Here is a 13,554-nt window from a genome sequence, read left to right on the forward strand (position 1 = left end):
AAAATATTTCGAAAATTCAAATAACATAGATCAATATTAGCTCTGATCCAATACTTTTCGTGTAAAATCCTGTAAAAATGTCAAACAGCAAAATTACTCTCTGAAATGAGAGTAAGAAGTGAGTAACAAAAAAAAAAACCGGGAACAAAAAAAAACATTTTTCCTGTANAACCCGTGAACGCTTGACACTTGACAGAAGAAAAAGTTCGGGTAAAATCTAGCAACTTCATTCTCTACACAACTCTCCAAAAATCGCTTTCATTTGCAGGATTTTTGGAGGAATTTGGAGTACGGGATCATTTTTCCTGTAACAGATGAAGGCCCTGGAAAGACCAGGTGGAGAAGGACTTGGAATTTCCCTTTGGCGTCAATTGGTAGAAAAGAAACGACTGGCGTGCTGTTTTGGACGCGGCCAAAATTAGGCGGTTGAAGTGCCAATAAAGCAGGAGACTGACAAAATATGTACGAAAACAAGAAGTGGCTAACCCTGTAAAATTGATCACTACTTTTTTAAATCTCCACGATATATAATCTGACTGTTTTAATTGTATTTACAGTAATGCATATTTATTATTCACATGCAATTGTATGAAGAAAAATACATATACAATTAATAAATGCTAAAAATAGAATTAATTGTTGTGCATTAATGATTTGCTAAAAAGAAAAGTTGTATATAGAGCAGAAGTAAATAAATATGTAGGTATTGTAGAAGTTGTGACCGAGTTTGCGTGGATGATAAGAGAGATAAGCAGATTTAGAGAGCGAGTTGCAATGGCGGCGTTCAACTTCAAGTGAACGCTGGGCAGCACGCAATGGATATTTGTATTTATTAAGTATGTATAAATATGTATGTGTGCGTTTTTAAAACTTAAGGAATGAAGCTAACAATGGCACTTATAAATTAATTTAATTGGATGCACACGCAATCACTGGTAACGCCCCGCATCATTGCGCATAGCAACGTTATTTGAACGCGACATCGGTGGAGTGTAGTCGGGCGCTGGGAAAGGTGACATCACTCCTGGAGTTGTAGGAGATGTAGGAATGCCATTCTCTCTAATCGATACTTGCTTGATGAGATTATTATTATTTGCAGTGTTGTTGTTGTTGTTGTTGTTGTTGAATCGCGGTGGTGGATACTGCTGGAAGGAGTCTATATTACGGAAGCGTGCACCCATTTCGGTAATATCAGTAGACATGCGTGCGGCTCGCGCCAAAGCTTCCTCATTCAATTCAACGGTAACGATCGAAGGATTGTCCGGCACAAAGGCATCATTCGCATACACTTTTGTGGTGATGCTGTAAGAGCATGAACAAAAAGTGGTAGATATAAGTAAACTATATATAACTTAGTTTATATAAAAAAAAATATATTAAAAATCGTCGGATGAACCTACGGAAAGTCCCGTGAATCGACATAAATGTCGAAATGCTCAAATAGTAGAGCTTGAGATTGAGATGGCCTTCAAGGCATTGAAAAGAACCTTTGAAGGAGCATACAAACGATACATTATTTCAGACAGCCAAGTATTTAGCACTTATTGGCATCAACAATAACAAATTCTAAGCTAGTTAGCAATAGGGATGGGTAAATTCGAGATTCGAATTCTAATCGAATTTTAGCTCCAAAATGGCGAATTTTTAAAATCGAAATCTGTGGTGCTAAAATTCGGATCAAATCGAATTTTGTAGAAAAAACCGAATTTCGTCATTATTTACAAGAAAGCAACTATTCGTTCTGACTAAATTTGGCATAACTGTATGTGGCACCACATTTGCCTGAGGGATGCACGGTTTCACTAAAGTAATTTCAGTGAAAAATAATTTTTTTCAGGCAGTTTCCATATTAAAATCAAGTAAAAAAATAATTTTTCACTTAAATTGCTTTCGTGAAACTGACTATAAGTTTAATACTTCCTCACAGTGAAATGTATTTACTGATTCAAATAGTTACACATTCCAGTTATATAAATAAATTCATAAAAAATAAATAAGATTTCAGATGCTCTAACCACTGTATCTAATATTACGTTCAAATTCGTGTTCATTTAAATTGAATTTGATTTCTTAAACAGGTGACACCCTCTTCGTACTAAAGTCTTCTTAATCATGTTTAGTTTGTGGAAGCCCTCTTAAAAATATTTTCGAAACAAACCTTTTTCCAACCTGCTCCGTTTGACACCCATATTGATGAAAACCTTTTAAAGGGGTGGCATCCCTTTTTTCAATATTTTCGAAATAAAGAATTCTTAAACATCTTTTGACATAATTTGTGAAGAACTGTTATTTGACTTTCAAACAGGTGGAAACCCTCTTTAAAATGTTTTCAAAATAATTTAATACTTCATTTAATTAATAATGAAATTTAATTAAATTTTTTAAATAGGTTACCATTCTATTAAAAATATTTTCGTAACAAAGCTTTTTTAAGTCTCGTTCATTCGGCATCAATATTGTGAAATCTCGTTGAACTTATAATTGAAAGTAGAATTGAACTTTTTAAGCAGGTGACTTTAAATTTCTAGACTGGTGGCAATGTTCACCAAAAATGTTTCTTAAAACCTTAACTTGTTAACTAAATTGATTTTGATGATTTTGATTTTTAAACATGTGGCAACCACCTTTAAAATGTTTTCGAAATAAAGTTTACTGAAATCTCTTTCCTTTTTCCTTTAACTTCTTATTTAAATTGAATTTAACTTTTTGAATAGGTGGCAACCCTCTAAAATAACATTTTTGAAATAAATCACTTTCGCTTGACGATCACATTGTTGCGATATCGTATTTAGCTTATTAGTTGACTTAAACTTTTTTAACAGGAGGCGATCCCTTTAAAAAATATTTTCGAAATAAATAGTTTTGTAACCCGTTTCGCTTGAAAAAGGTGGCAACTCTCTTCAAAAAATATCACATTCATAATATTATTGGATAAAAACAAAATTTATTAAAATTTGTAAATTATTAAATTTTTAATTTAAAAAAGCGCTTTCGCGATTGAATTCTGTATACCCTGAGCTTTGTGCTTCGGTGAAAATGTAAATGGTTTCTTTGGTTGACATTTAAGCCGTTTTCTTTTTGAAGAATACTTTTATTGAGAGAACAAACAACAACGCAATCTGTTTTTATTTTTATTTATTTTTTGTTGAAAACGCAAAGACTGCCGAAATGGATTTTTGACAATGAATTTAGCTGCTTGGTTTTATATTCTTCGACGGCAACTAAACCCTTTTTCCTAAAACCTGATTTTTTCTTCTAATTTATGCCAACAATATTTTTTTAGTTTAATCGAAAAATGCGACTTATCAAATTAGACCAAAAATACGAGTGAAGTTACAAAAATTCCCCCCAGCTGAAAATTGGTAGGATTGTTCAAAACACCATCATAAATGAAATCAAGAAAGTCCTCATCGATCCGATACCTGGAAAAAAGTTACTCGGGGTCAAAGGTCACAAAGACGAGGTTTTCACGATTTTCAGCAAAACGGTAAGTTTAGACAAAAATTGTATATCAGATAACTAGCTATAACAAATGTCTAAATACTTTTTGTCCTAAGAGCCACCGTTTCCGAGATATAACGATTCAAAAAGTTGGAAGTTCGGGTGTACGTGGCGTATGAGTAACACGCTTTACTGCTCGTATTTCATACAAAAAATCTTTGCGCATTTTCATTTGACCACTCATATTTCGTATTTATCCATCGATTTTCTTCATCAGTAACTTGATTTTTTTTGGAACTGATTTTTGTCTAAACTAACGAGTAACTTTTTTTCCAGGTATCGGATCGATGAGGACTTTTTAGATTTCATTTATGCTGGTGTTTTGAACAAACCTACCAATTTTCAGCTGGGTGGGAGTTTTCGTAACCGCGAATGTCTAAATTGACCGGACTATTAAAAAATTACAAGTATGGCAAAAGTCGCTCACACGGCGTGTACCTACAGTAAGTACTGTACTTACATACGCATATATGTATGTACATATCGTTACCTTAATATAGAACAGGGACCGTGAATTGCAGTTATTTTTTTCCCACAGTTAAACTTGGCCAGGTATTTTTTGAGTTCGAAATAAAGGTCTTTCCAGATTGTAAACAAACCGCTTAACCAAATTAAACAAATTTGATACCAAATGAAAGAGGACTTAAATAGCTTTTAAACAGAAATAACGATCGATGGTTACCACTTCTATTTATATATATTTATTTTTTTTTTTAATTTAATACAAAATAAATGCATATACCTGACTCAAGGTTTGTTCTGTGGTAAGTAAAATGATTTTTTTTTAATATTTTTCAATATCTGGCTTTCCTCGTTTAAATATTTCAGTTTTAAAGCTATTTGAGTTCTCTTTCAGTTGATACCAAATTTGTTTAATTTGGATAAGCGGTTTGATTATTATCCGGAAAGACTTTTATTTTCGACTTAAAAGTATCTGGCCAAGTTTAGCTGTTGAAAAAAAGTAACTGTTTCTTACGGTCCCTGATATAGAAAGCCCTTACCTAATTTTCATTCGAAATTCAGCTCTGTCCAAAAGTCAGTAGATTACTCACGAAATACTTACTTCAATCTAAAATAAACTGCTATAGCAAAAAACTCGTTTCTGTATTTACAAAAAATTTTTAATTAAAAATCGCAGCTGAAGAACTTTAGTTTTTATAAAGTTTTAGAACTACTATGTGAAAAAAAAAACAAAAATGTTAGATAGGCCATTTCCATATTAGAGTAACGGATATGTATATACATATGAAGGTAGAAAAAGAATCGTGCCTATGAAAACCACACCCGCCCCTGGCATTTACTGGAAATTATTTATTCAGTATTAAATTAATATTTTTTAAATAATGGTAAATGTGTAGTCATAAAGTCTCGGTAACAATTTTCAATGCGTATTCCTTTTTTGTGGATTTTTTTGAAGATATTTTACTACTTTCAATGGAAATCGACCCATCTGTCTATTCTATATACAAATATAATATGCGAAGGGATTTTTTGTCCAGGTCATCAGATCTGCACCGTTCGTCCGATTTACAAAAATGAGGTGTCAAAATAAAGGGCTTGGGCTGTAGATGAGCTTTTTCGAAAAGAGTTGCCACCTGTTAAACAATTAAACTCTAATTATTTACTAATCAGTGCCATTATAATCTGCACCGTTTGTTCGATTTTCAAAAGTGGTATCAATTTAAAGGGCTTAGACTGTAGAGTTGCAGCAAGGTTTTAATTTTTCGAAAGGAGTTGCCACCTGTTAAGAAATTAAGCTCAAATTATTAAAAAAGTTAAATAAGTTGGTACAATATGGGTATCAACCGAAGTGGTTTTGAAAAGGCTTTATACCTCAGCTACGTGTGGTAGGGTTGCCACATGTTTAAAAAATCTAATTCAATTTTAATTAAAAGAATTAGGTAAGCGAATAAGGTATCACCATATGGGTGCCAGAAAAAAGAGGTTTAAGAAGGTACTAGTTTGAAATTATTTTGGACAGAGTTGTCCCCTCTTTGAAAAGTGAAATGAAACTTATGGAAAATTTGTTGGCGTTTTGAATAGTGTTTCATCCTGTTTAAAAAGTTAAACTTAATTTTCGCGTTTTAACGTCATGCGTGTTCACTAGTTTTACCTATTCTTATAACATCTTTAATAACATAGCCATATTTGTTTTATTCGGGACTTTTATTTTAATGAAATGGTCGTTCTAGATCTCTCTCACTTTGGGTTAGGTTAGGTAAAGGATATGAGGATCACGCTATTACGCGTGGAAAAATGTTGAATTGCGAAAAAGGAAACGGATGAAATAAAGATATGTATGTACTTACGTTTGCTCCTCATAAGCATTGATGGGTGGACGGTCGTTGAGTGTGTCATCCGAAGCCTTGCGCGGCATGAATAAGGTATCCTGTAAGTGATTAAAATAAAGTGCATTAATAAAGTTGTCATGAATTTTAAATGAAATCAATTATTTTTAAAATAAAATTTAATTGAAATAAGAAATTATCAAAATAAAATAAATAAAGTAGAATAGTTTAGAAATGATATCAAATTAAACTAAACATAAAACATGTAAATCGCACTACATTTGCAAAACAATGAACAAGTAAATTTGAGGCGTAGGAATAAAATCATATGAGTTAATCATTTCTTCAAATATGTGTATGTATGTAGATAAAACAAATTTCTTAATGAATAAAAAATAGAAGAATCAAAAAATACAAATTCACCCGTCTCCATTGTTATCGATGAGCTGTCGAAAATACGTGATAATAAAAAAAATTTATCGCTAATTAATTTGCGCCAAAGTTAAGGTCTTAATCATTTGTGCAAACGATCGAAGAAAGTACACCACGTAGACGGCGGGTATTTGGAAACAAAATATTTTTAGGTAGTTAAGTACATATGTATGTACACATACATAGCTATTCAACTGTATGTACATACATAGTACAAATCGTCGTTTAAATTACAAAACCGCGTATCAACAAAATGCAAAATCGTCTATGTGAGCATAAATTATTTTCTAGAGAGTAAAAATCTCAAAATTCAAAATAGTTCTCTTCTTTATAAAGCAATATATTTCAGGACGAATGGATTAGGATTGAGCCAAGAGCTTGTGTGAGCATATCCAATGTTTGGCAACAAATGTCAATTACGCGGTTTTGTACTTTAAACGACGATATGTATGCATGCATACTATGGTGCATCACTCTCCATACAAAAAAAGTCGGTACTGATATACCATGGGAATTATGAAATCTGATAGATATGTATATTTTACGACTTCCGCCAAAATATTTCAGAAAAATATAACAATTTACACAAGCTGGACCGATTTCAAATTACCGCCAAAATAAATAAAATTACTTGTAAAAAATATTTTTTCCTAACATTTTTTCCGAAATATTTTAGCGGAAATCTTAATACATTTTATGATTCCAGTGGAAAAACCGCATTATTATTATTATTTTTTTTTTGTGAGGTACTTTAATGAATATATGTAGTAAGCGGGTATGTACAAATATAGTGCAAATAAATATGTCTACGAAAAATGTAAATATTTATCATTTAACAAATGTTTTATCAAAGTTTTGTTTTTGTCTTTTCCTTTGTTCATACTTCTTTCAGATAGGCAACCGCTTAATTGTTAGTAATTACCAAAATGTTTTCATAAAAAAAAATTCTTAACAAATGACGTCACTAATAATTTTAAAAATGGCAAGACGTTTATAGTTCATGTTCATAGTGTTATCACGCGATATACATAAATATTTTGTGGTCAAAGTACAAGTCTCTTAAAAAGTTAACTAAATAAAAAAGTATTGGACAAGAATTAATTTTTATCGCATCCAACAAAGGGTTACAGAGTACCTAGTAACGATGAAATCGATAAGTTAAAAGGACGGTGGCGGCATGCCATCACTAACAGCAATACAATACTAGAGTTCACTCTTTGATGCGAAACTGTTTGCGTTTGAGCGAAAGTGCGAATTTCGTCAATTTTTGCAACAAACATATGGCACCCTTTGGCGTCGTTTCGCACAAACGCACAGCAAAGCAACAAAACAAACGCTAATTTTTGCCGTTCGCATTTTCGCACCAAAGAGTGAACTCTAGTAGTGTTTCGAAAAACGGTTTTATTTACATACATACATATATTTCTAGTCATACTCACATTGCTGTCTCGATCGGTGGCCATGGGCATTACAAGCGCTAGCAGATAACACATTAAACCGAAATTGATAAGCCATAATACGAATCCTTTTAGTGAGATAATCATCAAAGATACAGCAGCTACTGCCGCAGCCACTAACTGAGCTGCTTGTGCATTAACTTCCCCCGCATTTATCGTAGACAAATTGTAATTATAAGCGGCAAGATTGAATTTACTATAATCAATGCCAAATATTATGCCCAAGCCTAGATCCATCAAGTTGATGCAGAAAATTGTTACGAGCCAGGCACTTACGACGTGACCACTAGACTTGACGTTGTCTTTTCTCACAACTGAAATAACATACATACATATTTATATTTTAATTGTATTATGGTGAACTGTTAATGTTAGATAGGCACTTACATATCAACAGCAACAGCGATGTAATGAACCAACACACCGCCACGCCTAGGTAAACACAATCCCAAATCAGCACATCTTCTGGTGTTAGTATAGTCTCAACTGATTTGATAATCGTTGTATCGAATTGTTGATAGTCGGCAGGTATGCAGTCGCCTTTGAAGTATAGCGTGTAAAAGGCATATTGTATTACCGATCCAAATGAAAATATCGGATTAACCGGCATATTGCAGGTGTATGCCAAAATTCCCATAATTGTGAGGCCAATCCATATTAGTGACTGAAACTGTAAAGAGAGGACATGTGAGAACGTATGTATTTAAGTTGAGAAAATCGTGCATAACGGGCCTAACTTTGTGTTGTCTTAGGTTTATAAAAAATGAATGTCGCTCCTTTTTAGGCAGCTGCCATGGCATGGGCTAGAAATTAAGACCCAAGCTAGGACCTAAATTTATGCTACAAACTATGTATGTACGTATATTAGCTTTAGACTTAACTCATAGCATAGACAGACGGCAGCGTGTATCTGCATTAACGGCAAAGTTGATCTCATCTAAATTGTACCCTGACAGATGGCAGTAATGCGGATTAAGCGAGGTCGTGGGATCGAATCGTACGCCAGTAATTTTTTATCCTACTAATATTATAAATGTGAAAGTTTGTGAGTGGGTGTGTTTGTTTGTAGCTCTTTCATGGTAAAATGGCTGGAGGTATTTTAATGAAATTTGGCATACATATAGGCTATGATGACCTTGATTAACATATAGGATATTTTTTGAAGGGGGTTGCCACTTTTTTCAAAAGTTAAAACCAACTGTTTATCAAAGTTAGATAAATTGTTACCACTATGTAGGTGTCTAAACAAGAGAAGTTTAAAAACCATTTATCTTATTATTTTTTAAGAGTGTTGCCACCTTTTTATAAACATAAAATCAATTTAATTAACGATTTAAATCAAATATTTTAGTATGGGCACCAAATGGGAAAGGTTAAGGACAAATATGTTGCTAAACATTTTTAAATAGGGTTGCCACCCGTTAAGAAATTCAAATACAATTTAATTAAAAGGCTAAACGAAAGCTTTCTTTCCAAAATATTTTTGAAGAGAGTTGCCACCCGTTTTGATATTTAAAACCGTTTTAATCAAACCTACTAATATTATAAATGTGAAAGTTTGTGAGTTAATGGGTGTATATGTTTGTTGCTCTGTCATGCCAACACGGCTGGATGTATCTAAATGAAATTTGGCTCCCTTATAGGCTATGACTTGGATAAACATACAGGATATTTTTATGAAGAGGATTTCCACTTTTTCATAAGTTAAAAGCAAATATTTGTTAAGTTAGATGAAATATTACAAAAATGTGGGAGTCAAAAAAAAGGTCAAAAATATTTTTGAAGAGAGTTGTCAGGTTTTCATAAACATAAAATCAATTTAATTAAAAATTTAAATCAAATATTTTAGTATGGGTTTCAAGTGAGAAAGGTTTAAGACAAATATAAATAAATGAAATAGTTATATACGTGCGGTTCAATGCTATCGTCAAGTTCTCTTAGTGGCATCTAAATAGTTTGATAAAGGAACAATCTGGATGAGACTTACAGCGCAAATCTGGCAACTGTCTTTCAACTCAACGTAATTGTTCAATTCAATGCTGGAAGCTATCTTTTGAAAACTCTTTTCTGTCTTTCGAAAGACTAATTAAACGATCTGCTAACGAGCAGGCCTTCTATTTGTCCTTTAGCAATAAGTTTTCAAGAAAATTTAATAAAATAAAATAGACACAGTTTTCTTTATAAAAGAATTGAATTAAAAATTAAAAAGAAAATTAAATTAAATAAATATGTAAATAGAATAAGTTTCAAAAAATAAAATGTGAAAAACTAAATATTTTTTTCTTTTCAAAACTAAGTCTAAAAATTTTAAAGAAAATCAAATTAAAAAATGATTAAACTAAAAAAGGAAAATAAGTTCCTAAGGATTAAATGAAACTTAAGAAAAACATTTTTTGAACAATAAAATTTAAAAATTAAAACTAAATTAAAAAACTAAAATGAAAAAAGAAAAAATAATAAAATTTATAAAAAATTAAATGTGATTAAAAAACTATTTTTATTTTTAAAAATTAAAAGTAAATTAAGTAAAAAATAATGAAAAGAAAAAAAAAAATCCAAAAATCAAATGTGATTAAATATATATATGTACATATGTATATATATTTTTCTTTTTTAAGGTACAAACAAAAATGTTTCTTTTTCAATCTCAGCAAGACAGACTGTTTTAATTTACTTAGAAATAGGGGATTCCAAACGCAACTCTTCCCTAGATTGGAGGTATTCGCCTTGGGTCAAGTATATACTTGGACCTTATAGGAGCTGCCCTCATTGCTATTAGTAGTGTATGGCAAAGTCAGCTTCCTCTCTAGGTCAGGGATCTCCGACTTTTTCACGGATGGATCGGAAATAGATGGAAGGGTTGGTGGTGGGTCTACTACCATGAAATCTACATAAAAATCGAAAAGTGACTGCCATAGAAGAACTTGTAGACATACTGCAAATGCAGGAATAACAAATTGGCGAGAAGGGTAAGGAGCGAATGGGGGCGCCATTGACATTCTTTTACAGATGTGCCTCATTTACGCTCAACGAACTTTGAACGAAAAATAAGACCTCAACAATTGCAAGCTTCTTCTGGCACAGCTGGAAATGAGGCGGCCAAAGGAGCTTATTACGCAGGCAAAGGCTCTGCTTCTGATAGGGGATATGAAAGAAAAGTGCAATTAATCCTTACAGCCTCAGTACTTTATACTGGCATGCCCATCTTTTTTAGGTTTAATCAATTTTTTCAACATTCAAGGCTAAAAGCTCAATAATCCCCAAACTTGTTTATAACTGGTGGAGTATTTGTTTAAATTAAAACTATGCTCTTCTATTTTAAGTATCCGACAAATAAAAAATGTAAATATTTTACTTATCGAAGCATGGCATGGCGTACCGGTACTATGTACTTGAATTAATAGTATTAGGTAAATAGTAAGTCATTTCGCTTCTTTTGATAACAATGTAAACATTAAATGTGTAAGCAAAAAGTAAACAAATAGATAATAACAGAGGTATTATACATTTCATATAACTTCTGTGAAATTTTGCAGCGTTTAATTAGAGATAAAAATCTGATTAGCGGAAACAAGTACATACGAAAACGAGGCATGATTCATACTCTTAATAAATGAGATGACTCAATTTTTTTCAGCCTTGTCAACTACTAAACATTATTTCATTCCCCCGGGCAATAAGTCTTTTATCCAGCAAAAGGGAAGTACAAAGCGATTCAAATATATTTGCCACGATTATGATTGCACTACGTCAGCTAAGGAACGAATTTCTGTCATACTTTGGCGTTGTGTCTACTTCTGTGTAATTTTTCATTCTGAAATATAATGCTCGTACTTATATTCAACAACAAAGTTTTTGAATTAATATTTACATTGGCAGATAATTATCAGCATAATAGCATAGATATGTATGTGATTACATACTTTTATTTATCACTGTCATAATAATTTCAGCAATTATGCGCAAGTAAAATATGATAGAAGGATGGAATATAATTTAATTGAAGTTGAAAATGGGAAAAGATTGGATTTTGTGACAAAATACTTCATTTCACCATCTGTTTATTTAAAATTATGATGCTAGTAAAAGGGTAAAAAGACTTTAATTCAAATAACAGCTACACCTTTATTTGCAATAACAATAACACCGTGCGATAGTAAATTTTTCAGACTAAAAAATGAATATATTTGCGAGACTATGGGTAAATTTTAGTAAAACCATGATCTTAGGTTTTCTTTAGCGACTTTGAAATTTAAAAAGTATGATTATTTCAAAAAATTATTTTTTAAAAAATTCAGTGCATTGTAGGGCAACAATAAGAGTATCATATAAAATAAAAAATTCTGTAGAATTATAACACAATAAATTCTTTGGTGCATAAGGACGAATGGGTATGGAAAATGTCCTTTACAAATTTTGTCCTTAAATATCCTTGAAAATTTGCAAAATTTTTTTTTTTAATTATTGTTTGAAGACTAATATACGACCTCATCATCGAATTTCGTCCTGCAAGCTTTATTAACTTAAAAAGATAAAATTTATTAAAAACGCATTTTCACTGATTTTTTAAAATAATTTTTTGAATTAATCATATCTTTAAAATTTCAAAGTCCGTTGAAAAAAAAAGCCTGACGTCAGAGTGAAAAACTAAAAACGCAGTTTTACTATATTTGGCCCAAAGTTAGCACATCGTGTGTTTTGATTTTTTTTTGGTTTTTGTCGCACGGTTTAATTATGTCCAAACTATCTGAATTTGTTTTCCTAATATTATTTCTACAACTTTCTCAATTTTTAACTGATTTTGGACTTTGATAGCTTTCCGAATAGGAAATATCAATGAAAATCGGGCATTATAGTAAACTAATTGGAAACGTCTCGATTTCTGTGATTGGGAATAAAACAATCCATTTTTCCTATATTTCACGCACTTCCATACTCTCCCGGCTGTGCGTGGCCACTAAATTTTATCCGTTCGCCACCAAATTTTGTATTGGAAGCATAAGGGCTAAAAGGAAACTTTTTCTTGCCGGGCGATTGGAAATTCACTTTTAGGAGCCAGTCTATCGTATATATATTTGCAATATTTGATAGTAAATTATATATAGGTACATAAGGAAGGGATGTGATACAAATTTAGGTTTTTTACTCCACCATGGACCGATGGACCGTGGAGTTATTACGATGGGGACGGTGGGTCGCCAGTGGCAACCACTGTATTAGGGCATTCAATCCCGGAATTCCGGAAACTTTACCAGCTCCACGATCACAATATTTTTACTGATTTATTTACATACACAAACCGGCAAGTTTTAGAAGACGAGTGAATACAAGCGCATTTGACATGAAGTAATCCCAATTTTTAATTTGGGTTATGTCCCTCCATATATAGGGACAAAGAGCCAATTTTTTTCCTTGGGGTTTTGTAAATTTTTATAAAGTGCCGTAACACCAATTGCGATAATGTCACGTCTGAGTGTAAAGCATATTTTGCAGCTCTCAATAAAAACAAAAAAACGCACACAAAAACACGCTCAAGAAATGTAAAATAAATTTTCTATCAAAATTCCTCAAATCCGTTAGCACCTCTCAAAACAAGTGCTCTTATATTTATGTACATACAGATTTTTTCAAGAAAATGTACAGCAACGGCAAAATACTTTTTCAATCGACAGAAGTAATGAAAAATATTTATTGTAATTTTTGTTTAGAGCTGGAAGCTAAGCTTAAAATATGGGAAAATTTATATATTGAATTTCGCCTCTTCTTTTTATATAAAACATTATTTTAATATTTATTTAGTAAAAATATCTATTGTTATTTTTAAATATAAAACGAAAACCTACCAAAACTCATTTAAAAATACCGAGAGGAAAAAA

General features: G+C 31.9%; 1 protein-coding gene across 9 annotated transcripts in view; it reads right to left on the bottom strand.

Moving 5' to 3' along the window:
• Positions 1–204: 204 nt before the first annotated feature.
• Positions 205–13,554, bottom strand: part of LOC108362082 (uncharacterized) — a 16,898-nt gene continuing 3,548 nt past the window's right edge. For all 9 annotated transcript variants that reach the window (XM_017614928.1, XM_017614922.1, XM_017614924.1 and 6 more), the window contains 4 exons: positions 8,066–8,348; positions 7,661–7,992; positions 5,811–5,890; positions 205–1,302 (listed from right to left, as the gene is read on the bottom strand). In XM_017614928.1, coding sequence (XP_017470417.1) covers positions 930–1,302; positions 5,811–5,890; positions 7,661–7,992; positions 8,066–8,348 — 1,068 coding nt within the window. In that variant the 3' untranslated portion in view covers positions 205–929. The remainder of the gene's footprint in view (positions 1,303–5,810; positions 5,891–7,660; positions 7,993–8,065; positions 8,349–13,554) is intronic.

The sequence above is a fragment of the Rhagoletis zephyria genome, unplaced genomic scaffold, assembly GCF_001687245.7.
Source record: "Rhagoletis zephyria isolate East Lansing unplaced genomic scaffold, Rhagoletis_zephyria_1.1 Rzeph_scaffold_00926, whole genome shotgun sequence".
Classification (NCBI taxonomy): Eukaryota; Metazoa; Arthropoda; class Insecta; order Diptera; family Tephritidae; genus Rhagoletis; species Rhagoletis zephyria.